The following is a 27,399-nucleotide window of genomic DNA, read 5'->3' as shown; positions in this document are numbered from 1 at the left end:
ACATTCACCAAGTCAGATCTGCATAAGGCATCACTGATATTCACAATCTAATAGTAAGGTGGCAGTACAGTAAACGGACCAGAGATTCTTAAATCAGGGTTAAATCATCATCCACCCCCTTTTGAAATGATGTTGCATGCATTTGCAAGAAGTGAAGGTAGAACAGCACAATAGAGATTCTTAAATCCCATTTTACCGCAGGCAGCTGTGTTTTGACGGAGCATAAAGTTGGTGTGGTTAATTGCAACTAATACCGAGTTTAATCCTCTTAGCTAGTTTGCTGGCTGGATTGTTGTACAACAACTTGTTCAAATCTGGGATATGCCAAGCCTGTCAAACAGCCCGGAGTCAAAGTCAGAACCAGCCACATTACGGATCGAAGATACCTTCTTTCCAAGTTCAATGAAAAAAAAGGACATGGGTAAAAAAAACTACAGAAAAGACACTAAAAAGAAACAACAGGTCACAACTTTCTATTAATAACTACCAAAAAACAATAGCAATAAAAACAATGATCTTAATAATAACAGTCTATTCTCTCTAGTTGTCAGAACATTTGTAATTCTTCTTTAACTGATAATACTCCAATGGCACATCCTATAGTTTGCAAAAATTGAAACATGCAAACTATTTAATCAGGAAAAGAGCATAATACCTTCTCATTCAAGTTTTTCTAGATTTTGAGGTTGTGAAAAGAAGTCTTTTGTATTATGAGCCACCTCTGCCTCCAAGACTGCTTCCAAAACTATGTCAGATCCCATCACCGTATCTGACATCACTATCAATAATAAGTGTTTTGTGGCATAATTAGTCATAGCAAATTCATCAATAACCTAAAACTATCAGGTTCATATATCAGCAAGGCTATATCACGAGCACTTTCAATGGCCCAACATTTACTTTCAACATGTAAGAGAAACAAATTATAATATTCCAAACTTTATAATCAACAGATGCAGTAGATGGTGGCCTAATGTTGTGGAAGAAAGTAAAAGAGACCAATCGTGCATTACACCAGGCAGTCTCCAACAGCCTGCAAGATTGGAGAGTGCATTTATTCTAGCTGATTTATTGCTCTAGCTCCCAGTCTCTACCAAAGAAACTAACAATTTATTGTAATGGTGACGTCGCCTTGCCAACTGCCTCCAAACTGTCCTAACTAGCAAGGCAGATGCTTCCATCTCTGGTGGGCCTACATCTTCCTCCTAACCATATTAATCCTTGCCTAATGTTCAGGAAGAGTCTTGATTTCCAAGATGAAATGAAGCAACATATTCTAAAATGACATGCTAAAAAAAAAAAAAGCAAATTTCATAGAATGTAATGCCCATACAGTAGCTAAGCTATCTCCTCAGCTTCTACTAGATCATTCAGGCAACACCTGATACAAACTAGTAATACTTGTTCATGTATTAACTTCACCAAGGACATAAAAGTTTAATCTAGTGCCACCAACAAATAAGGCTATACAAATCTAAATTACCTTTTAGAGCATCCTCAAACATAAAGATATTTAACTGCCTATTCCAGATAATTGGTCAGTATTAGAAAATACCCTCTAAATCACCCAAAATGCAAAAAGGAGACTGAAAAAGCTAGATGATAAATAGAAGCACAATTAAAGACCAGTAAGAAGAAAGACAGAAATCAGGAAAACCAAAACTGGAACACACCTCACACCTTTTCGATTTGGTAACAATCCTGCACTTTCAGCTGATACAGGTAGGATGGTAAGACCAGATTTATCTGTTAGCTCATTAAGAACTTCATTATTCACAGAAGCAGGGTTCAATGACTTAGATTCAGCCAACTTTGCATAAGATGTAGCTTGGCTGTGCATGTCAGATGAGGCTGAGGCTCGTGAAGCATAATCCTGGAAAAGATAAAGTTTACCCGCTGCTGATAAAACTCACTGCTAATAGTGTAATGTTATAGGAAATAGATTTTAAGCAACATGATGAACCTTAGCAGCGGGGATTGCTAAAATGCTCTCTTTATCTGCTTATTGCAGCCCAGTTTCATCTAAGCCAACCAAAAAAAATGTTACGGGAAAGCGGGGGCAGATTTAAGAGGGGGGCAGTGGAGGCCCTTAAATTCCTATAATACTTCTATAATTTTGACATAATTTTAAAGATGCTCCCATAATTTTTTTTAGAAAAAATGTGAAAGAACACAAAATTTATATCATTCACTTTCCTCCTCTGGTCCCCATTTTCCCCCCAACAAGGCCAAGTACCAATTATATCAGTCATTCCTTTTGGTCCCCACTCCCCAAGTTCCCTTTACTCCTGTGGTCCCCCATTTCCCTTCACAACCGGCTCCTCTTCTTCCATACCCAAGCCAACTACTCTTTCTTTTTATCACTTCATCCAATTATCATTTACTGCCTTTGTCCCCACTCCCCAATTTTCCTTACCTCATCTGGCTCTCGGTTGTCCCCACTCCCCAACATACGAGAGCCATTTTTTCTTCCACAACCAAAGCTTGTTACTCTTTCTCTTGATCACTTCATCCGATTTAGAGATTGCACCAGAATCAATTGATCTTCTGGGACCTGGGTCTGCTACATTTTGCAGCTCTTTTCACCAACTTTAGGAGACCATCAAAATCAGGTTCTAAACAATTACTTCTTATTATTATTATTTTAAATTTGTTTGCAAATATATTTCTAGAGCATGAGACTATTACTGTTTCAAAGAAATTTAAAAATTGATTAGTTAATGTAATAACTAATAAATGGGTTATTTGATAAATATTTTAACTTGTGAAATGGTGATTTTATGGATTTAAAATTTATTTTTATTTTCCTTGATTAGTTTCTTATATTGGAGTTAATGTAATGATGAATAAAGGGCCATTTGACATATATTTTAACTTTTAAATTATTCTTGTATGGATCCTTTTGTCTAATTAACTTGATTAGGTTCATATGTTGTGATTAATGATTTGATATAATAATGAATAAATAAGTCATTTAATAAATAACTTTAACTTGTAAAATAGTTCTTGGATAGATTTTATTGTACATTTAATATTTTAATTGGATTAGTATCTTATATATTGATTTTAATTTCTTTAGCTATGGAGAGATATTTCAAGAGGAAATCAATGGAAAAAGAGTCATCTAATAAAGAAGAAGTCAAGGATAATGAAAGTGCAAAAAATGACAATAAAAGAAGTTACTTGGGGATTAACTTAGATGAATTACCTGCGAATCCAGCCTAAAGAAAAAAAATTGGGGATTATCATCCAAGCCTTCAAGATGAAATTCGGAGATATTACTTGGCAAAGGGACCATGTCAACCTCATGAGCATGTTTTTCCACAAAGAAAGATAGGAAAAAAGATGCGTCGATTTGTTCGGGGTTGGTTTGATGATTACAAGAATTGGTTAGAATATAGTATTGAAAAAGATGCCGCTTATTGCTTAAGCTGTTATCTATATAGACCAGATATGGGGAACAATCTGGTGGTGATAGTTTCATTAAGGAAAGATTCACAAATTGAAAAAAAAAGGGATAGATTTGATGTTCATGTTGGTGGTCCTAATAGCGCACACAATCTGAGTTGAAGTAAATGCCAAAGTTTATTAAATCAAAATCAGCACATCGAAGTGGCATTTTTTAAGCAATCAGAGAAAATGAAGGCTGAGTATCGGACTCGTTTATTAGCCTCAATAGATTGTGCTAGATTTCTCCTACTCCAAGATTTGGCTTTTCGTGGTCATGATGAATCTAATATCTCTAAAAATCAGAGAAATTTTCTTGAACTTTTGCACTTCTTTGCGGATCATAATGATGATATAAAAAAGGTTGTTCTTGAAAATGCCCCTAAAAATCTCAAACTCATTGCTCCAGATATTCAAAAGGATATTTCAAATGCTTTGGCAAGTGAGACTACAAGCATTATTGTAAATGACATTGGACATGGATTGTTTGCTATTTTATGTGATGAATCTCGTGATGCATCAACAAAGGAGCAATTAGCAGTTGTTATTCGTTACGTGGATTCACATGGATATGTGATTGAGCGTTTTCTTGGCATTTTACATGTAAGAGATACTACTACTCTTTCACTTAAAAAAGCAATTGATGTTTTATTTTCAAAACATGGTTTGAGCATATCACAAATCTGTGGTCAAGGTTATGATGGTGCTAGTAACATGCGAGGTGAATATAATGGTTTAAAAACTTTGATCATGAAGGAAAATGGTTCTGCATATTATATTCATTGGTTTGCACATCAGCTGCAATTGTCATTTGTAGGGGTTGCAAAGAAACATGTCCAAGTCTCTTCTATGTATAATACATTGTCTACCTTAGTGCATGTTCTTGAAGGTTCATCTAAAAGACAAGAAATTCTTAGAGAACAACGCCTTAAGAAAGTCGTTGATGATCTAATGACTGGAGATCTTGTGAGTGGTCGGGGTTTAAATCAAGAAACTAGCCTTCAAAGAGCTTGTGATACATGTTGGGGTTCATTTTGGCTCGTTGTTAAAGTTGGTTCTTATGTATGATTCTGTAATAGATGTTCTTTTGATAATTGAAAATGATGGTCTGGTGGAGCAAAGAGGTCAAGCATATGCACTTATTAATTCTTTGCAATATTTTGAATTTGCATTTATTTTACACTTGATGAAGAAAATCATGGGAATAACGAATGCACTATCTGAAGCATTACAAAGGAAGGATCAAGATATTGTGAATGCTATGGGTCTGGTCAAAGTTTCCAAGCAACAATTACAAGCTACTAGGGAAGATTGATGGGATTTTTTACTTGATGAAGTTTGTTTGTTTTGTGAAAACATGAGATTATCATTCCGAAAATGGATGAAATGTTCATTACTAGTGGGAGATCTCGAAGAAAAGTTCAGCAAATTACAAACCTTCACCACTATTGAGTTGAACTATTTTGTGCTGTGATAGATTTACAACTCCAAGAACTCAACAATCGTTTCAATGAAATCAATATGGAGTTGCTTCTTTGTATGGCAAGCTTGAGCCCAAGTGATTCCTTTGCAGCATTTGATAAGAAAAAGTTGATTCATCTTGCTGAACATTATCCTTGTGAGTTTTCTAAGTTGGATATTCTTGCACTTGACACTGAATTGGATACTCATATTAATGACTTGAAATCAGCTAAGGAATTTCTCGATTTAAGAAAAATCTCTGATCTAACTCAAAGGTTGGTGGAAACTAAGAGAGATATTGTGTATCCATTGGCTTATACGCTCTTAAAGTTGGCTTTGATTTTGCCTGTTGCTACAACTATAGTAGAAAGGGCTTTTTCAGCTATGAATATAGTGAAGAATCGGTTACGAAATAGAATGGGAGACACTTGGATGAATGATTGTTTAGTTACATATATTGAGAAAAATATACTTCGTGAAGTTGAAAATGAGAAAGTTGTAAACCATTGTCAAAATATGAAAACTCGTCGTGAACAATTGTAAATAGTTTAGTTTGTTTTTGAAATAAAATTATTATTACATTAATAATTTTGAGTTTGTCTTTTTATGTTTTTCATGGAATATACATATCATTTGTACTTGTTGGTGAATTTATATATATTTTTTTGCTTAAAAAATTAGAAAAAGAGTAGATAAAAAATTTTAGTGTTATTTTTGCTCTCACTAAAATTTTTTTCTATCTCCGCCACTGCGGGGAAGGGGGGTTGAGGTGAAAACCTGAAAAAAGAAGATTTTGGCTATTCAAGAACAAGAGTTGTAAGCAGATTTATACCATTGGTAGGAGATGTATGCACACCATTTTCCACAAGGCTCCGTGTTAATGGACCAGGATTCATGAAAGATATAGTTCGAATCTCATAACGAATGGCTTCCAGTTGGGAAATAGTGTCTTGTAATTCTTTATGCACCTATAAAACACAAACTTAGTACAGCTCATCTACAAACATCATTGAAAGACAAAGTGCACTTTACATTTCAATTGTCTAGCTAGTGAATCTCAGTCAACAACCATGCCATACATGTGCTTTCTATACAAACAGACACAAACATACAGAGACATATATCTATGGGCATGTGTGTGTGTAGAGAGAGAGAGAGAGAGAGACCTAACGAGCCTGAGATTGCTGCATAACACTATCGAATTGGCCACGAGCCACTTGGACATATCCAATTGCCCTTCCAGCTAACCTCCCCGTGGTTCTTGCAATTATTGGCAAATCCTTTGGGCCTGAACTACAACTATGAACGTCAACACATAAACCTCAATTCAACGTTGACTCTATTACATGTGCACATATGCCAGAGCAAGAGACAGAAAGTATCATTTCCAAAGGATCATCCTTGGAGCCACCCAAGCAAAAACGGAAAAACTGCAAAACACAACACACTTTGTCGTGATAGCAAACAATACAACTTACTACATTGTTTCATCGCATTTAGAATCTACATCAATTATACGTAGGTAATCATCCAAAGAGATGCAAAGATCGAAATCTATACAAGGAGGAATAGCCAATAGCGTACCAATTAGCGCAGCAATAGCTCCAATTATGAGAAACAGCTCCCCATAAAAAATCCCAAGCATCACTCTTTGCTTTTGTTCCCCATCCTCCTAGGCACTTGTACTTGAGCAAAGTGCATGACAGGGCTAAATTAGTGTTACTTTATGAAACTTTGGCTCAAAGATAAAACTATAAGGTGTTGAAAAAATGTACTAATAGACACCTTTTGTTGTCTTCTTTATTCAATGACAATAAATTGCACATTGTATTCAAGAAACAATCAATTAAAATCCCAAATTGCAACCACTAACACCAGAATATTTATCGTTTTGCTTTCTCTCTAACACCGCCTCCTCACGCGTGATGCACACAAACACAATTTCACACACTAACACACACACACAAAAAGCACCAAATTTCATGCCAATTATTTATAGCATAAGGATTATGAGAATAAAAAATTCTATTGTCATTATTTAGTTAAATTTTTACTTTAGTATCACCAAATGATACGATTAAACGGATTATATTCTTCTCCTTTTTTTAACTCTCTCTCTCTTTAACTCTCTTTACAAATTGTTTTTAACTTTACAACTGCATTGTACCTTCTTAAAGTGTAAAAATACGAAAAATTAAAGAAAAATAGGCTAAAAAGCATGTATGATGTTTATCATGTGTGAGTTGAAACACAGCACTATGTTGGTTTCAATAACTCCTAAATATGGTAATGTAAAAAATCCTTGCCTTGATCATTTTAGATATAGCAGTCCAAAATGGTCTTGCTTAAGAATAACTATAGTCACTTCAAAACAAAAAAATAATTTAAAAAGTAATTAAAAATTATGAAATGCCTATATAATTGAAAATTATGACGTGCCTATGGTCCAAACGATATACACAAATGTGAGAACAGCTAAAAACAAGGAAGTTTGTTATTTTTTACTTTATTTTTTGACTTACTTAAGCAATATATGCAAACGTGAAAATAGTTAATAATAAAAAATAAATAATTTTTACTTTGTTTCTGCTCATAAACTTGGGTATCTTATAAAATATCATTTTGCTTGAAAGAAATAAGTAGTTCACTATTCTAAATCGCCAACATGCCTAGTCACCACAACTTACTTTCTTTAATTATTAAAAATTAGCTTTAAATTATTTACGTTCTCTCTTTTTATAATTTATGCCAAACTTTTAATAGAATGCTTATTGAGCTGAAAAGACTTTTATAGGTTGAAAGGTAGAAAAAAATTTCTAGCTACTACTTGTTCAATACGTAGATCAAATAATTTTCACCATGCATTTAGAATAGACTTTAGTGGGAGTTTATCACTATGTAATGCTTGCATTATTCTCTTCAAACACCAACCAAATGGCAACAATGGAAAAGGAAAGAAAAAAAGAAAAAAAGTGAATCAACGTAAATGCAGGAAAGGAAATAACAACATACAAAAATGGTAAATATGAAAAAAAGCAGTGAAGCAGCTGATTTTAGAGGGCAAAGAAAAGCTGAGTTCCACAAACAAATTTGATCTTACTCCATATGCCTATATCCCCTCAATGGGCAAATCACTGGCTCACTCCTCGCTCCACTCTTTTCCCTCATCATCTTCTTCAACTTCATCATCTTTTTTATGTCCCATAACTGTATGCTCTTCTCTTCACACTCAATTGCTTACAAACTCAGAAATCTCAATTCTTTTCTCAGTTTCCTCTTGTTCTTCCAAGCTCCAATTCATTCAACAACACTCCACTGCCACAACTACAACACTAAAGCATCCAATTTTGCTCTTCACTGCCCTTGATACGCCCCCTGTTGACGCCCAATCCTTTCTTGCCACTGTTAGTGTCTTGGCTGCCACTGCTCTCTCCCTATTTCTTGGCCTCAAGGTTGCCTTTTTGTTGAATAAATTTGTTATCTTTTTGTGGTTTCTGCTTGATTGGGCTTCATATGCTTATTGGGCAAGGGTCGTTCTTTTTTTTTTTTTAACGCTAAATATTCTTCAGGCTTTAGGATTATCTAGTGCAGCTTGAAATTATAAGCATACAGTTTTTATTTCTTTTGCTAAAAAGCTATTATTTTTGTGGTTTTGTATATGCAGGGGGATCCTGTTCCTTGTGACAAGTGTGCTGGAAATGGTAATCTCTTTTTCTCGGAACGAAATTATTTATACATTATTATGCACGCATTTAGTCTACATAATCAACTTGTATTTAGATTGCAAGTGCATTTTTATGTGTAATTTTACATTATTGTATTAAAACTGGCATTTTCATTTATATGCACAAAAAATCTAATGCAGATTGGCAGGAAATTTTATAAATCTAGTTAAGTCAAAAGTTAAGTTTCTAGACATGCTCTCTCTCTATCTCTCTCTTTCTCTGACGTCTCATTTGATGTTCCCACAAAGGTGAAAGTTTTTTTTTTTCTGGTCGAGCAATACTGATGATCACTATAGATTTTGGTTGGCATGTTTTGTGTGTTTGGCTATGAAAAGTGGAAATCAAGCACCTCAACGTCAAAATAGAAGTGACTCTTTTGCTTTCTGATTAGAAAAGGACAAAAGAAAGAGAAGAAGAAAATAGGGTGGTAGAATTCTTCAGGAATCTTTTTAACCAGATGTGATTTAAAGGTTTATCGCCTAGAGTTCTACTTTTTCCATAATATGAAAAGTCTATGTCCAATGAGAAGAAGTCTCCTAAGTCTGTTAAAGAAACAGTGAAATTGAAAATAAACTTCCCAAGTGCAGATTGTGGAATATTAATCTGGTATTACTTCGTTCAAAAATGTGTCTGTATTAATTAGATATATGCTTTTAGAACAGTGTCAAAATGAGCATCTTTAAGTTGAGGAATTGACGTACAATTGATTCACGAATTTCCAACTGATACCATATTGGAAAATTTAGCTATTTAGCTCTAAGACTGTATGAATGATTACATTCCAATTTACAAAATTCATAGGAATTCGTTTGGTACATAAAGAAGACTATGTTTCTCTCTTTCTTGGATGGTGCTTAGCTTCAATTGACTCAACAGATTATTGCCTGAGCTGCTGCTTTGGCAAAAATAGACTGATAGAGGCACCATGTGGAATCAAAGTGACAACCCAACATTGCAAGGCTTCAGAAACTAATTTCCAAGGGTGAGGAATGGGTAGGATGGTGTAAGATGAAGGTCAAGAATGAAGATCATACTTTGTCCCTTGTTAGTACCAAAATCCTTGAGATGGTATTTAAAGTCGTACCTACCTTGACCTTTCAAATTGCTAATTGAACAGGATTTAAGTAACTCTTTTTCACCTTTTCTTAAGCATTAGCAAAATGAAAATAAAGCTGCTACAATTCGATTTGGGAGTTTTTAAGTCAATTTACTAGTTTAATATCCTCTATGATGTTCGTTTGCATGAGTTATACTGGATTGCTGTTTGATTACTTGCTTTTGAGTGATTGACAAAATACCACTTGGTTTCTTTTTGGGCAATTTTAGGTTCTCCAAATAATATGTTATGTACTTGGCTCTAAGGATAAAGGATTAAGTTCTGGAGCATATTTTGTTGTCAAAACGGCCACAACAATGTTAACACTATTGCTTGAGTCGTGCGTAGCACTGTTCAAAGAAACTATTTCATGAAATTGAAATGTCTCCCTAGGATTAAACAAGCCTTCTTCTATTTGTTGCGAACAAGAAAGACAAACTTTCTTCTTATTGCAAACTAGAAGGACCAGAACTAGCAAATTAAACCAGCAGATATAGAGAGAGAAGATGAGAACAGAATTGTCAGGAAGGTATCAACTGACAGAAATAAAAGAGAGAGAGAGAGAGAGTCAGAGCAACTATCAGAAAGGTATAACTGAAGCTGCTAGGGCAAGTTTCTGAGGGAATGGATGCTATTTATAGATTTTAGAATGAGGTGCAACCTTTCTCACTTCCAATGTGGGACAAAAATTGCAATTCTTCTCACCTCCCGATATGGGACAGAGAAAGCAATCCTTCTCATCTTTCGATGTGGGACAAAACTTTTGAAATACACTTATATTTTACAACAATCTCCTTCCTATTTCAAAAGGTTTTGGACAAAAGATAAGAAAATAATCTGCTGGATTTATTTGGGTGAAATGTAATTCGTTTAGTGTCTTTTGGTCTATGAACCAAACTTAGATTGATAAAACATGACCTATAGAATTATTGATGAAATATAAATTTCTATGAACCAATAACTCTTGATGTATGACAGAGATTTTATCAATAACATTGCAACCTATAATTTGTTAACGCGGTTTTGCGCTTTTAGGCGGTGCGCCTGCCTGGTTATTCATGAGAGCTCTAAAGATTTGACCAATGAATCTTATATGAGCGGCCCCACTCCACTCTGGTGAATTCATTAAGTGCGTATTGCTTTAAATACACCTCCCTAATAGGATATGAATTCATTAAGAGTTTTAACTCATCCTTACAATTACTCAAAACACTTATCTCCAGAGGGACTTAAATTTGAAATGCTTTACCATCAATATTGACTTGTTATTATCCATATGAACCTATTTCATGGGATCACCAATTACATAGGTTGGGTTACCATCTCTATTGGCAACTTGTTGGTCGAAGTCCCATTTCTTTTGAAGTTTGAAGAATCAATTTTCTTCCTACGGGTTTAGTCAGAGGATCGGCCAAATTCAACTCTGACTTCACATAATAAATGAAAATAATTCCATCTCTAAGCAGCTGCTTTACAAAATCATGTCTCAATCTCATGTGTCGACTTTTACAAAGATACGATTTCTTTTTAGCAATAGCAATAACCGTTTGACAATCACTATGTATAGGCACGGGAGGCAACAAACCCTTATTTGAAGGAATATTGGCTAAGAAATTCCTTAACCAATCAGCCTCAAAACCAGTCAACTCCAGAGTTATAAACTCTGACTCCATAGTTGACCTAGCAATGACTGTCTGGCTGGCTGACTTCCATGCTATTGCACCACCACCAAGGGTGAACACATAACCACTAGTGGATTTTGTATCATTTGAATCAAAGATCCAATTAGCATCACTGTATCCTTCTAGTACAGTGGGAAATCCACTATATAAAACACCATAATTTATGGTACCTCTCAAATATTTTATTAGTCTGACCAATGTAAGCCAATGCTCACGATTGGAATTATGAATATATCTACTCAGTCTACATACAATATAGACTAATCTAGTCTTGTAAAATTCATTAAATGCATCAGACTCCCAATAATCTGAGCATATTTCGACTGAGCGACTGGGTCGCCATTATTTTTCTTTAATTGAGTGTTAGCATCATAGGGAGTGCTTACGGGTGTCACATCATAGTTTTCAAACTTCTTAAAATCTCTCTGTATAATGTTCTTATGACAACATTATACCATCATCTCTCTTTATGATTTTAACACCCAATATCATTTTAAGTTCACCCATATCTTTCATATCAAAATTGGAAGACAAAAATTCTTTAGTACTATTGACAATATTTAGACTAGTACCAAATATAAACATGTCATCCACATACAAACTAATTATCACATATTGATCATTTACAATTTTAACATATACACATTTATCCACTTTTTACAGACGAAAATTCGTCTTTGATCAATACTTGATCAAATTTCTCATGCCACTGTTTAGGAGCTTGTTTTAGGCCATAAAAAGATTTAGTTAATTTACAAACCTTATTTTCTTGTCCAGAAATAATACATCCCTCAGGTTGGATCATGTAAATTTTTTCTTCTAAATCACCATTTAAAAAGGCTATTTTGACATCTATTTGATGAACAAAAAGTTTATGAATAGAAACCAAAGCAAATAACACACGAATAGAGGAAATTCTTGTTACCGGTGCAAATGTATCAAAATAATCAATATTTTATTTTTGAGAAAATCCCTTAATACGAAACGAGCTTTGTATTTATCAATAGAGCTATTGGGATTATATTTTCTTTTAAAAATTCATTTGCAACCAATAGATTTTGCACCAGGTGGTAAATCTACCAAAATCCAAGTTTTATTTTTCATAATAGAGTCAATTTTAGTTTTAATTGCTTCTTTCCAAAATTTGCTATCAGAAGAAGAAATAACATCAAAATAAGTTAAAGGATCATTATCAACAAGAAAGGTTTGAAACTCATTTCCATAGGAAAATTCTTTTCTTGGCCGTTTACTCCTTCTCAATTCCTCATTAGAGGTTATTTCTGTGAGGACTCGCAAAAATTTTCTTATTTAAATTCTTATTTCGAGCTTATTTAATTATTTATTTGGTCAATTGCCTCGAATATTATTTTCTAACCTTATTAGACTTAAATACATGGAATTATGGCTTCATTATGTTTTTAAAGTGACTCGTTTCAAAAATTAATTTTTGGAAGCTCGATTAATGAAAATAGTGAAAACGTGTTTGAGAAATTTTAGCCAATTAAGAGTACATTAAACTCGGAAAATTGGAGACATGTACAATGTTCTTAAAATAGGTAAATTTAGGTTTAAGTACTCAAGTGATAGTTAGTGGTACGATCGTTATAAGAATTTCTCGAACGTTTCACCTTATCACGCCTAAATTGGAAATACGCGTTTTCACGCGCGCGCTTAATTGAGGGACTTTAGACCATTATTTTGGGACAATTAAGAGTGAATAATATTTACATGAAAATAAATGCATTAGAGGTTTAGTGCACTAGTGAACCAAACGCACGAGAAATCGAGCCCTAATCGCGTCAAACGCCCCCTAATGTGAGTTGACTAATGGCTGATTTGTGGCCACAAGTTAGTATCTTCTCTTGGAAGCTTAAAAATCTGATCACTCTCTCTCTCTTCCTTCTCAAGACTGCCGACCAGCCCTCTCTCTCTCTTAAGCTCCATTGTTCTTCATTTTACTTCACAAATCTTACTCAAACCACCACCAAAACATCTCCAAATTCAACCAAACTTGCACCACACTTAGCTTAAAACTAGGAGATCATTTTGAGCTGAAAAAAGGGTGCTGGAAATCACGGTTTCTTGGAGCATTTCAAGGGCCAAAAATTCTGATCTAATACATTAAGAAGGTATAACATGATCCATCACCGTAAACTTGATTTATAATAGTAGATATGCATCTCTAAGTACTTGCATGTAAGTAGATGACTTGATATTGTTGGAAAAATGTGAAAGTAGGCTCTATGAACTCCCACTCTTGGGTTGTTGCTGATTTGATGATTGATGGTGGATATATTGTTGGTTTAGTGGTTAAAATGATGGATTAATGGTGTGTAATTGATAGAAACTTCATTGGGTGCAAGAAGCAAAAGTTTCCGATTTTGCCCCTGCCTTGTTCGGCCATTCTAAGGCCAATTTTTAATGATCTAATGGCTTAAATTTGATGTTTATATAATGTATTAGATGTGTGAAAAATTTCATTGAAAAATAATGAGGTTTGGTTGGGCAAACGAATTTTTTTTGTGAAACTAGCAAATCTGGAAACTGTTCACGTATGGCTCTGACCAGCGGTGGTGTTTCGGCCATAACTCCGTCCTCGGATGTCGAAATCACGTCCCGTTGGTGGCGTTGAAAACTAGACATTGCAGGCTTTAATTTGAGATAAAATACACGTTCTGATTCTTTGTGAGTGAGCCGAACCAAACGTTTTAAGATCGCTGTCCTGTTGCTCTGTTCAACTGGAATGAAGTGATAAGGCAGCAAATTGATGCCCGATTTTGGACTAGTTGGGTGCCAAATTTTGATGATTTCTTCTGTGATATTATAGCCCTATGAATGTATTTTTCAACGATATAAACCATGCCCTATTCTGAGTTAAATTGACTGAGTTGTGACCAAAACAAGAGGACTGCCCTGTTTTGGAAAAACCATAATATTTGGACTGGTTTGGGACAAAACCCGGGAGTGATCTTATTAATTGAAGTTTTTGATGCTAAACACTTACCAAAGGTATCATGGATGTATCTTAGACCTTTATTTCACAAATAAACCATGGTTGGATAGCTTTCTTGGTTAAACGATTTGAATTGGGAAATGAAAGTCAAAAGACAGATTGCCTTAGAAATTTTCCGGAACTTTGGATGATTAATTAACTACCTTCCCGAGGGTATTTTTCCCTGAAATTTGATAGAGAGATACCTTTCATATAGGAGTAACATACTGCAAAATTTTATACCAATCCAAGTTCGTTTTGACTCTTAGCGAAGGTTCCAATTTTGAAAACTCAAATCTGGAAATTGTTCACCAGACTTGAATTTTCCTAACTTTGAGCTACCGTATTTCGGTGTTCGAAACTCCAATTCTCAATCTACTTGTTCTGTCCTAAACCTTATTTACACCTCTAATTGAGTTACAAATTTTAGAGGCTAGCTCGCAACGTGTGAATTTTTCCGAATTTCCAAAGTTAGCGAAAAACCAACCCCGGCTCAATTCTGAGTGTTCTGGAACAGCAACTTCATGCCCATTTTTGAATGCCTTCCACTTAGATTCATGGAAAAGTGTCTTCTAAGAACTTTTAGTACTTTCTAAGAGGTTTCCAACGGTACCAAGTTTTCTAATTTTGGACCTACTGAGTGCAAGATCTGATTTTTCTAAATTTGACGCGCAAAGCTGAAATTTGCCGATTTCTTCGAAAAGGAAATTTTGAAAACTCGTTACTCCTTCTTGATGATAATTGGTCGCTTTAAACTTGATTTCATGAAGGAAATCAGTTTTTTTTTGTGTTAATAAAACCTCACTTTTGAACCTTTATTTTGAGTGGCTAAGGTTCTTGGTTTGAGGTATTGACTAGTCCAAATGAGCGTAACTCCTTTCTTGATTAATACATGATTGTGAGTGAAAAATACTTGTTAATTGCTTCAGGTGCTCAAGCGAGTCTTGAAGAGAATCCCGGAGGGGACAACTAAAGATTTTCTCGCTCAATTACTTTTGAATTGGTGAGTGTCAAGTGCATGACTTGTCGTGTTTACTTGATTTACCTGCTTATATACGTGAATATCACTTGATGAGATGAGTGTGTACTTTATCGCACTCGCTCTCCTTTACTTGAACTTTACTTGTATTAACTTGGTTTTCAAAGTCGATTGAGTGAATCTCGTCGACTAAAATATACTCGTTTTCGTGTGCATGTCGTGTTGCCGTGCGTGTCGTGTATGTCGTGCGTGTCTTGTTGTCGGGTGGAGTGAACCTCCTCGACCTATGGGGACGCCCAATTCTCTTAGCCAATCTTGCAACTCGAGCCGGCATGGGCTTGGTCGAGAAGCTTGATAAACCAAGAGAGTAACAAAATACAACTTGATCTTTTGAGATCTTGTTCGGCATACTCGTGGAGTATCGCCCTTTTCGTGCGTGTTCAAAAATCAAAACTTAATCTCTTGAGATCTCGTGTGGCATACTCGACGAGTATCACCTTTTCGTGCGTGTTTGGTTTCGGATCCGAGAGGGTGGAATGTTGGCCGGAGGAAGTAATAAGTGAAGTTTCTACGGATAAAATACCCACCCGGATAACGGAGTGTCATCACGAGGGGGTATCGGATCGAGCCGTGGCGAAACAAGTGGAAAATAGCTCCTGAATATTGGGAATGTTACTTGGACAACGTGCTTGCATGTGTGTTTTCTTGGCCTCACGAGCGTTTCGCTCACCCCGTAGATTTGTTTTCCTTAACAGGAATGGATGGAGTGAAACTCGTTGGAACCCTTTGGATGTACTTTTGTATTAGGGTTTCAAATGTAATTGACTAGACATTTTGGCTATTGTATATAATTGGGAATTGATGTATCTTTTGGATCCTGATGTAAGAATTGGATAACGGATGTATTTTGAACTCGTGGTACAAGACTTGGATATTCGATTATGGAAGCGATTTTTCCTTATTAGACTGGTATAAATTGTTATATATTGTTAAGTTTGAATTGATTTGTCTCGAGTCCTGGCGAGAGCTAGGTAGGCGTTCTGCGGATACCCTTGGGTTCGCCCTTGGTAGAAGTGGGGGTGTCACAATTTCTCTATTTATTTTAACAGGTGCATGAGAAATTTTATTAGACAGTGGAAAAATATGTTCAAAAAATTCAGCATTTTTTGTCTCAATGATTGTATTACAATCAAGTACATCATTTCTTAAAACAAGAAATCTATATGCAGCTCTATGTTTAGCATATCCAATAAACATACAATCAAAAGTTTTAGAACCGAATTTTCTTTTCTTAGATTCAGGCAATAACACTTTAGCTAAACATCCCTACACTTTTAGATATTTCAAATTAGGTTTATAATTTTTCTATAACTCATAAGATGTTTTGCCCGTTCTTTTATGTGGAATTCTATTTTGTAAATGACAAACAGATAAAATAGCTTCCCCCCACAAATTATCAGGAGTATGAGAACTAACTAACATGGAGTTCATTATTTCTTTTAGTATTCTATTTTTCCTTTTAGCTACGCTATTAGATTGTGGCGAATAAGGTGGTGTTACTTCATGTATTATACCTTCATGTTCACAGAAGCTATCCAAGGCTAAATATTCACCTCCTCTATCTGATCTAATTCTTTTTATCCTTTTATTCAGTTGATTTTCTATTTCAGACTTATAGGATAAAAAAGCATTATGAGTATCATCTTTATTTCTTAGTAAATAAAGTTTAGTGTATCTCGAGTAATCATCTATAAAGGTAACATAATATCTTTTACCTCCTCTAGTCAGAGTTTGTTTCAAATCATCTAAGTCTGTGTAAATTAAACTTAATAATTCAGTTTCTCTTTGGACACTTACACAACTTTTCTTTGTTATTTTGGTTTCTACGCATATTTCACATTTGTCCATTTTATCATTAATACCAGAAATTAGGCCACTAGATTGCATTTTCTTTATATAACTTGCAGAAACATGTCCTAATCTAGCATGCCATAAAGAAATTGAATAAAAAATATAAGTAGATGAAGATGCATTTTCATTGATCACATTTGAAAGAATTTGTAAAATAGTATGCCGACATACCTTATTGACATATTGCCAAGATTCTTGCATCTTGACATCCGTAGTTGTAAGTGGTTGTGTTTCTGTCGGTGCATAGGCTACTCCATGAATATCGAGTAGAAAGTGCACATGTTCTTGCCACCTTTTGAAGTTTTCATTGGCAAAAACTTCAATTTTGGATACGTCTGGAAAAGGTTTAGCCAAACGTAGTGCGACTGCAACTGATCCTGATGCAGGTTGCGAGGTGTTAACATTGTTGGAAGCCATAGTTTCTTAGATTGTTGTCGAAATGGCCACAACAATGTTAACACTATTGCTTGAGTCGTGCGTAGCACTGTCCTAAGAAATTATTTCATGAAATTGAAATGTTTCTCCAGAATTAAACAAGCCTTCTTCTATTTGTTGCGAACAAGAAAGATAAGCTTTCTTCTTGTTGCAAACGAGAAGGGCCAGAACTAGCAAATTAAACCAATATATATAGAGAGAGAAGATGAGAACATAATTGTCAGGAAGGTATAAACTGACAGAAATAAAAGAGAGAGAGAGAGATAGTCAGAGCAGCTATCAGAAAGGTATCAACTGAAGCTGCTGGGGCGAGTTTTTGAGATGGGAATGGATGCTATTTATAGATTTTAGAATGAGGTGCAACCCTTCTCACTTCCAATGTGGGACAAAGACTGCAATTCTTCTCACTTCCCGATGTGGGACAGAGAAAGCAATCCTTCTCATCTTTTGATGTGGGACAAAACTTTTGAAATACACTTATATTTTACAACATATTTTATGAGCGTAAACTTCCAGTTAGATTCATAAACCTAAATAGAATATTAGAAAGGTCTGTTTGTTCCAGGTGTACATAGTTTGACTTCAACAAGCACATAGGGAATCCTATTTTGACATTGGCCCTATGAGATGGCTCTTTATAGATTCTAGATCAAACGATCCTATTTCCCTTAGCCCTCTTTATTTTTGGACAAAGTTCAAATATGAACCACCAAGTCATATGCCTTATTGTTTATGTCTATCAAACTCAAGTGTCCAATCACATATGTGCCAGTGGCCAGACACATGGAAACACTTCTCAACCACCATCTCAAAGTCTACCTAAATCAATCATCTCAATTCTCTTACTTACAGCTTCCATCACCAAAGTAAAGGCAAATTCATTTAAGTGCCATATGGTATACTGAGGCACTACCCGGGAAAGTGAACAAGCTGAAATCAGATGACCTGATAGCATCAACTATATTACAAGGTATACGTACTTGATCATAATATATCAAGAGGAGATTAACTGGTGGGAGCAAGTTGGGATAGTTAGGCAAAGCGTGTGTTGTTTCTGGAATGTTTGAGTGGTGATGTTGCTCTGCAGCCCACAGACTCTTAAAAAGTATAGTGGTATTGGATGAGTTATTCCCCTTAGCTATTCCCTTATTTTGGTTCCATTTGACCAATTACTTGTTCTTTATGAGTTCTAAATTATTGCCCTTGAACAATTTATGTAGCTCAATGCATTTTAAAAATTTTCCAATCCTGTTATTAACTAACAAATATATAAAAGGGAGAATGTCATTCCTCAAGAGGGTGCTCATGTTGCTGACGTGGTGACGTGTGATTTGTTGGAGAGTGTTCATTCGAAAATTACTTGGTTTCCAGTGGTAGAGTGAAGGAACCTAGCCACGTAATATTTGGTTGTTTGCCCATGTGACATAAGGTGATTGACTTCACGCGGCAAAATGGAATTGGTGGCAAGTTTAGTGGTCCTTCACTTTTTTTTTTTGTTGGAAAACACAGACGTGACGTGATTGATTGGAGAAGGTTACCTGCTTCCTGGCTTTTCGGTGACAATAGCTCGAGATTTTCTCTGCCAGGCACGCCTTTTCTTCACTCCTTTCATTTGCCATCTGATTTCCTCTTTCCAACCTTTACTTTCTCTTTCATCTTGTCCTTGTTCTTCATCACGAAGAAAGCTCATGTTTTTCTCTCTTCATTTTCTTTCCTATGGATGACAACAAAATCGAAAACTGGCTGGAACTTTTTTTTTCTTCAAAAACTCTTCTTGCTTCTTTCTTCCAAAGCATCTTCATTAGTCTTTTAGTTTTTTTCCTCCTATTATTTACGAGTTTTTTTCTTTCTGATGGACGACAACAAAATCAAAATACTATCTGGAATTTTTTTTTTTGCTTCAAAAACTCTTCTTGCTTCCTTTTTCCTGAGCATCTTTATTAGCGTTTTGGTTCTTCTTTTTTCTCCTATTATTTACGATTTTAGTTGTCTAATTTTTTCCCCTTGTGTGATGTTGTGATGCTGAAAGTACATTATTTGGAAATTTCCCCCGCCATCCTCAAGTGATTTTGTAAATTTTGTTTTTCCCTTTTGAAGTTAGGTTCCATAAGGTTATTTTCTAAAAATGGGTATTCTCACCCCCTCTGCATCTCCAACCCTCTCCTTTTAAAGGAACAAAATAAAAGGAAGAAACTAGAAAAAGCATATTAGTGTTCTTGAAATAAAGCACTTGCTCTTCATCTTTCTTTGCCGTTATAAATTTCTGTCTGAATGTTTATGTTTATTATGTGGGTAGTTTGGTTGACCACTTCTACATATTTCTTTTCAAGTTTCGGAGTATGTGGAAGGCAAATGGCCCTTTAGAGTTGTTGGCTCGCCTAATGGTCTTAGAGAAAGTACATTACAGAAGCATTTTCGAGATATAATTTATGGTTTGATGTATCTTCATTCTTCATGCAAATGTAAGAGAAGGACTTTTCATTTTTTATTGATCTTATATGTTCACTTTCTTTACTCTAAGCTAACTAACTGGTCCAATCCATTACAATGTTATTCTTCCCTTGCATAGAAATAACTTTTCCATTTTTTTTTAAGTTTTGTTGTGATACTTGTAGTTGCACAAATTATTTGATGAAAAACTACTAAAATCGATTTTTTTTTGTTTTCTGACATGCTTTGAAATACCTTTGACTGCTAATGCATTGTGCATGAAGTAGATGTTAATCTTCTTTGTGGTAGTTTTGAGCTCAAAGCCATCCAAAATAGAGCTTCTTAGTGATAGTTGATGATCATATTTTAGTTTTGTTCACTACCAACCATTGTAAGGGATAGGATTTCCATTTTTGTCTTCTACTTGCCGATGCATATTGTTGCATCCCGATTAAGGTCTGTTAGAGATGTAATCACAAAAATTTCTTATTATTCGGTAGTATCCTAGCTTGTGTTAAGACTACCCTTGCCAATTGTGCGTTTTACATGGTTTTACAGTCTGTATTCTCCTTAATTATTGCATTGCCTATAAGGGAATAAAAGGTCTTCCCCTTTGACGGACTGCTACTTAAGCTTATAGATTACCTCAAATAATTTTGCAATTTGAATCATTTAGGAAATTTTTTTCCTTGATGTTGTTTTGTTGTAGATAGTTTATGGTATTCTTACCTTCATCTAAGACTCTGGTAAGATTGAAGTCTCAAAACTTGAGTGCACTTGTAAATTATTTCACCTACTTATGTGCCTATAATTTGCTGAAGAAAATGACCATTTGTTTTCTCCTATGATGTCTTACGTATTCAACTTAACCTAAGCTTTTGTCTTCTATATCGTTTGCATAACATTAAAATGTTCTAATGTTTTGCACTAATTTCTTTCCAATTTCACAGATTGTAGTGCATGGTGATATTACAGCTAATAATCTCTTGGTAGCTGCTTCTGGGATTGTGAAGATTGGTGATTTTAGTTTTAATCAGGTTGTTAAGGTAATGCACTGCAGTTTTCGCAATATTTTTACATTAAGGTGGATCCTTACTTGGTAGAAGAACTATGTGTCTATGCCTGCACACTGACATCTGGATGTTGTTGTATATTCCTCTCTATAAGAGCTCCACTTAATTGACTGTAGCTTTTTCATCTTGTATATCATGCGCAGTTATCACCAGAAAGACAGAATTTGAAAATGTTATTTTTGTTGTGTGGTTGTTGAAGAATTTCCAGAATGCCTGATCATGTTCCATTGAGGTGGTTTTGTGCACACCTATAAATGCCTTTCAGTAAGGCACATAAGAAAGATTAATTAAGACAATTTTTTTTTCTCTAGACCAAAAAAATGCCAAACAATAAAGTAAGAAATAGTCTTTGTTTTTGTTATAGCACATTTTTTATATCTTTTCTTTGTTAGAAATAACCCTCCAATTTTGTTGGATTGCGAGGATCTCCTATTGAGCAATATGGTGGGTTTGTTTTTGTGACCGGTGATTGTTGTTTTATTTTATAGTTTTGCATTTTAATTTTGGTTTGTTATGTTCTCTTAACCTGCTTTTACTTTTATGATGATAACAATGAACTTCGCTGCTCTACTGGGATTCCTATTTTTACCATACCAGAGTGCTGTTTAGGTAGTTGTATGATTGATGCTGAAGTATGCTAGACCTGAGGCTTCATTTTTGCATACTTAGAGAAGTACTTGGCCCTATGTATTTACATCTTTTTTTGGGTATAATTAGGTTCAACCTATCATACCAAAGTTGTTGACATGTTGGTAGTTGGGTTCACACGCATGATAATGTATTCCCACTGCCTCCTCACGTAAAAATGTCCTGTAAAAAACAGGAATGCTTGTTATTCTTTTTGTGCCTTGTTCATTTACTGGTTTCTATAGTTATTTGTAATTGGAGATTTGCACTTTTCGTAGATTGTTAATAACCCCTTGTATATCCCTAATGGAATGAATCCCCTGCTAAAAGACTTGATTGAGGGGCTTTTCTACAAAGGTTTGTCTCTAGATTATTAGTGCTCCATGTGTTTGATTAGCTGATGATACTTAGCAGTTGATTTCCACACACATACTGCCATTCCATTCTTGTGTTCTCTTTTCCTTCTCATATGGTTTTGGTTCATGTGAATCATTGAAAACGAGATTAGAAACTTCGAAAAAAATCTCCTTACTACAAAACTTTTAAAAGCTGATAATTTTAATATTTGTTCCTGACCTTTTGGTGGTGTATGGTAAGGTTTTTGCTTTGATGGTTAGATGAAATTTGGCCAGGACCCTTGAGAAAATAAAAAATAGGCTAGAGAAGGAAAAAATATGAAATTAAAAAAGAAGGGAAAAAAACACAAAAGGCTAGAGAAGCTTTGGAAAAAAGAAGGAAAAACAAATTTTGAACTGAAGGGAAAAATCCCAACCAATGGCTGCGTTTTTTTTTAATGTGAAAAAAGATGATGAAAATTGAAGAGGAAGTAATGGTGATTTAATGGAGGTTCTGATATTTCCCTATGGTTCCAGATGTTTTACTGAAAACATTAACCTCAAAGGTTCATTTTACCCACCGTGTGATTATTTTTTAATCAATTTTTCCAGCTCTTTTTTCCCCTTTTTTTGGGTCTTCTTAAACCTGTTTGCATCTTCTTTAATGGCAGCTATATGATTGAAGAAGAATGAACAACAACTGATGGCAGGTTTTTCTTTTAAACCATATTGTGTGTTTTTTCCAAAAATGTTTGTTGAATTCGTAGCTCACAAAGAGCATTCTTTTTGGTTCCATGGATTTTTAAGAATTAGAGAAATGAAGCATTTTTTCATGATTGTTCATATAATCTCTTTTTTTTTAGCTCTCAAAAGTTTCTTCCTTTTCTTTCTATGGTTTACCCTTGCATTGGAACTTATGATTTTTTTCGTTAGGTGAAATAATTTAACTTGTTTTTTCATATTCTTGGAAAGTTTTATTTTCCTTTTGATATTGCTAGAAACTCTTCACAATCAAGAAATTCAGAGTAAAAGAGTGTGGATTGGTTGTTTCTCTTAAATTGTTTTAGTTAGTTGGTAATGATTTTGACATTTTTTGCCTTTTTGCAGCCAGCTATTTTATACTTTTTGGGCAACATTTTATGGCCATGTGGGTGAAATTCCATCTTGGGGTCTTCTTTGTTGGATTTGGATCAATATTTTTTTAATGGGAATAGAATAGATATCAAAAGTTTGATTAAACAAGTAGTAGCAAAAAATTAAGTAATTCATGTAATTTTTGTGAATATTAAATAGGAGCAACCCTGATACAAAATTTAAGACCAATTTTTAAGATGAATATCTTTGATTGACTTTCACTTTACACTTGCTTATTATTTGCTTTCTTGTTGTTTCTCTCTTTGTCAATGCCTATTGGTTGTTCTACTAAGTTTCTCTATGATGATTTGTTCTGCTAAGTTTCTGTATGCCCCTGGTCTTACTGTAAAACCCATGTAAATTGATTGAGTAAAGTGATGATTTTGGTTATTTGCTGGTTTCATAAGGCTGAGGATGTACAAATGGAAGAAGGTTATTGATGTTGAATGCACTTTAGTATCTTTTGTGGGTATCTTTGATTAGAGCTCTATGTTGTTAGGATGTTTAAATACTTATAAAGCTAGCAATTTCAAAAAATTTGTGGAATTCAGCTTAACATTGATATTGTATAAGTCTATCACATATCATATATTTGTTGATAATCGTCCTTACTGGAAGGCAAGGAATTTTTAACGGTTTCTTGACAATGATTGCTCAAATTTCTCAACTCCTGTTTACTTGTTGTTTGGGTTTTTCAAAATAACTGAAATCATCAATTTCTTGGTTCTTGTTCATGTCTCTGCCTTTGTATTTTTCACTAGTATACAAAGAATAAAATTGCAGATGAAATAATGGTTATGAGGAAATAATTTTGAAGCAGAATAAAGTGGTATTAATTCTATAACACTAACAACTTACAGTGAGGTCTGAACTAACATTATAGTACCAATGTCAACATTTTTTTTTAAAACAACTTTCAAATTTTACTACCTTTTCTAAAACTTTGAACTCATATCTTAAACGTCAATAACTTTTGCAGCATCATTTTGTTTTGGGAATTTTAGCTGTGCTTCAGTTCTGCCGTCAGTTGCTGCTCCTACATAGAGGTTAGTTTTTCTAGCATTCTTTTCTTATCCTGCTAGATTTTTTTTAACCTGTTTTGTATATATTTTGTTACTTTATGCTTAGATGTAAATTTTGGGAGTTGAACTTCTTAGGAATTTCCGTTTTGGGTGTAGCTATGTTTGTTCCAATATGAAATCATCAGAAAACTTGTAGACCAAAATAAGTTCATGAAACTGAAATATAGCTAGGTAAAAATCAAAGTTTCATGCGATTAATTATGCCATTTGACTATTAGTTGCCGTTTAGTTTGAGCCTCAAAGACTAGGTAAAGGGGTAGTTGTTGAATCAGTATTTTTGTTTTGATTTTTTTTGTCAGATATCATGCAAAAAGTCCAGCATAAATGGATGTGTAATCAACTACAATTGCTGATGTATTCTAACCTGCCATATAATACATGTACTGTTCAACTGCTTATCTTTTAAGGTAAACAATTAAGTTAAAAATTACAAAGCATTAGCATATTAACAAACATTTTGTTGCCATTAACAAAGCATTAAATGCCATGTTAACAAAGCATTAACAAAGCATTAAAAATTACAAAGCATTAGCATATTAACAAACATTTTGTACTCCATTAAATGCCTGCTGATTGGACATTGCCATGTGAGAGAGGCTTGTATCTACAAAAACTACTGCTTTGAGCAATATTAAACTTTTAAATAAAAGTAAATCTGCATTGCCTGCTTGGCAGTGGTAACATTTCCTTTATTTTTGTCTCATATACAATAATTTCTACTCTCTGATAAATGTTACCAACTAGCAGTTGGGGGAATATTAGCTATAGATTGGTTTGTGGTCAGAGTTATTGAGGTTTCTAAGATTAAATTACTCCATTACTCCCCAAGTACACAACAAAGTAGAACCTGTGAATGTCAGTTTGCAATTTTGAATTAATATTATACACTTGGAGAGTGGATATGATTTACTTTGACATGAAACGGGTAACTTTTTGTTAGTAATATCATACATGCTCTGTCAACCTTTTTTGCCGCTAACATAACATTCTGCTACAAGGTTTCAGGAGCCTTGTCACTATCACATCTTAATAGTATTTAGAAATCATGTAACGAGTGTTTAGAGAAGCAACAGTAAGAAACACTAGGGATGCTATGGAGCATTTCTGTCCTTGATAAGGCTCTGTAGTGGTTTTGCTAAAAGCTCCAAGTTCTCTGTAGGACTTGTTACCTGACATATTTTAGTTTTGCTCACAGAATGTTGAGCTTCGTCTTGAATTTGTTCATGAGTGACTCAAAACAAAGATGTTTTTGGTACATATCAAATCAGTGCAAACACAATTAGTAGATGCAAGGTAGCACTACACAGTGATATAGTATTCTGAAACTAATGACATTGCCACTTCTGTCCAGTTAGCAGGTAGCGCAAAAAATGACTCTGTCACTTAGCCATCAAGCTCAGATTGTGGAGCTCAGCTCCAAGAATATGAACACTCAATTCAACTTGTAATACACATTTGTCTTTTCCTAAAAGCAAATTGCAGGAAAATTCATGACTGCAGGAGAAGCCAATGGTTCTTCAAAAGTTTGCCTTCGACTCGCTAAAAAGTTCGATGATACAGATAATGTGATAGGAGATGACTCTTAAAATATGGACAGCTACTCCACCAAGAAAACAAGATTAAGTTGAATTCATACTATTCAACTTTTGTACAACTCGAACTTGATACTTTTTGCCTTCTTGATTTGCCATTCTAGATTTGACAGATTGCTTAGAACTTTTTGAAAGGATTATTGCTATATCTACAAATTATGTACATCTGTGTGTGGTTATCCTTAGGCAACTTTTGTGGCAGAGGCTGAACTATGTTTGGTCTCAACTTTGTATCAATTTTAGATCTCGTTCAGAAGACTTTGCTCCGCCTTGATTATGTCTTTTTTGTTTGTTCTATTTTCATTGTATACAAAAACATGTTACATCTCACATTTTACGCAGAAACAAGGAACATCTTACATTGTATGTAGAAACAAGGAACATCATAATGATCTCGGTAATCTTCTTATTATATTTTCTTAACAAATTACTTATTTTCACTCTTAATAAAATTACAAAATCGCAAAGATATTACTGTACCTTTATGCAATTTTTCATACTTAATATATAAATTTGAATAACTGGGCATTTTTTATCGAGCCTAACAATTACACCTCGCATCGCGTGGTGTTTTCCTCCTAGTATACATAAATGGATCGCATTATGTTAGTGTCACTAATGAGTATGTAATCACACTCTTGTTTGGCTTGAAGACTTCTGTGAATCTTTGTAGTCCTTTTGGATCTGAAGCCACGATAATTTCAGATACTTGTTGATAATTGGTAGTTTTCATTATGTGTTAGTAGTTATTTCCCCCGTACCTGATGAACTATTCTTTGTTGATTGACGATAGGTGGTACCAAATGTGTCTTCTGCAATGATGGTAAGATGAAAATGGAAACAGGGATAGTTGATTGTAGGGTCTGCAAAGACGCTGGTTTGATATTTCTGAGCAATAACAGGACTCAAAGTGCATTGTTTACAAACTTGCTATTGTTGCATTTTTATTGATTCGTGTTGTTAACCTCAAAATATCATTTCACAGGTTTGATGCTGCGTAAGAAGTGCGGAGGTTCCGGGTATGCAAGACGTTTGTAAAGAACATTAGAGCCCCCAGAATTGCATTTTCCCCTTGTAATTGCCAATATGGAAAATAATGTCATATCCCTAATTCATTTATTCAAACTTATCTTCTTAGCATCTTTAATAGTTCACTTAACAACAGTTTCCAACCTTTTTTTTTTCTTCCCTGGGGTTGTGGGATTGGAGTAGTATTTTGTTTTTATGTACATTTCACCACTCGGTCAATATGTATGACTTGTGTGACATATTATCACTCGTCTTTTGCCATAGAACACCAAAAAAGGGTGAAAAATTGTACTGAAAGTGAGAAAATAGAAGTCCAGGTAATCCATCAGTTCATGTGTCTGGATAGAGTATTATTTGAATATTTGGAAT

General features: G+C 34.6%; 1 protein-coding gene and 1 pseudogene across 1 annotated transcript; one reads left to right on the top strand and one right to left on the bottom strand.

Annotated features, from left to right (window-relative positions):
* Positions 1-659: 659 nt before the first annotated feature.
* Positions 660-6,553, bottom strand: LOC113693406 (uncharacterized; annotated as a pseudogene).
* Positions 6,554-8,030: 1,477 nt separating this feature from the next.
* LOC113689107 (uncharacterized) lies at positions 8,031-27,039 on the top strand. The gene is made up of 4 exons (XM_027206938.1): positions 8,031-8,360; positions 8,573-8,609; positions 26,795-26,878; positions 26,987-27,039. Exons 1-4 carry the CDS (start codon positions 8,031-8,033, stop codon positions 27,037-27,039), a joined length of 504 nt encoding a protein of 167 aa, XP_027062739.1.
* The last annotated feature ends 360 nt before the right edge of the window (positions 27,040-27,399 follow it).

This window comes from Coffea arabica, chromosome 1e (genome assembly GCF_036785885.1).
Source record: "Coffea arabica cultivar ET-39 chromosome 1e, Coffea Arabica ET-39 HiFi, whole genome shotgun sequence".
Classification (NCBI taxonomy): domain Eukaryota; kingdom Viridiplantae; phylum Streptophyta; class Magnoliopsida; order Gentianales; family Rubiaceae; genus Coffea; species Coffea arabica.
Note: the sequence above shows the minus strand (reverse complement) of the source record. Positions and strands in the feature narration are given on the sequence as shown.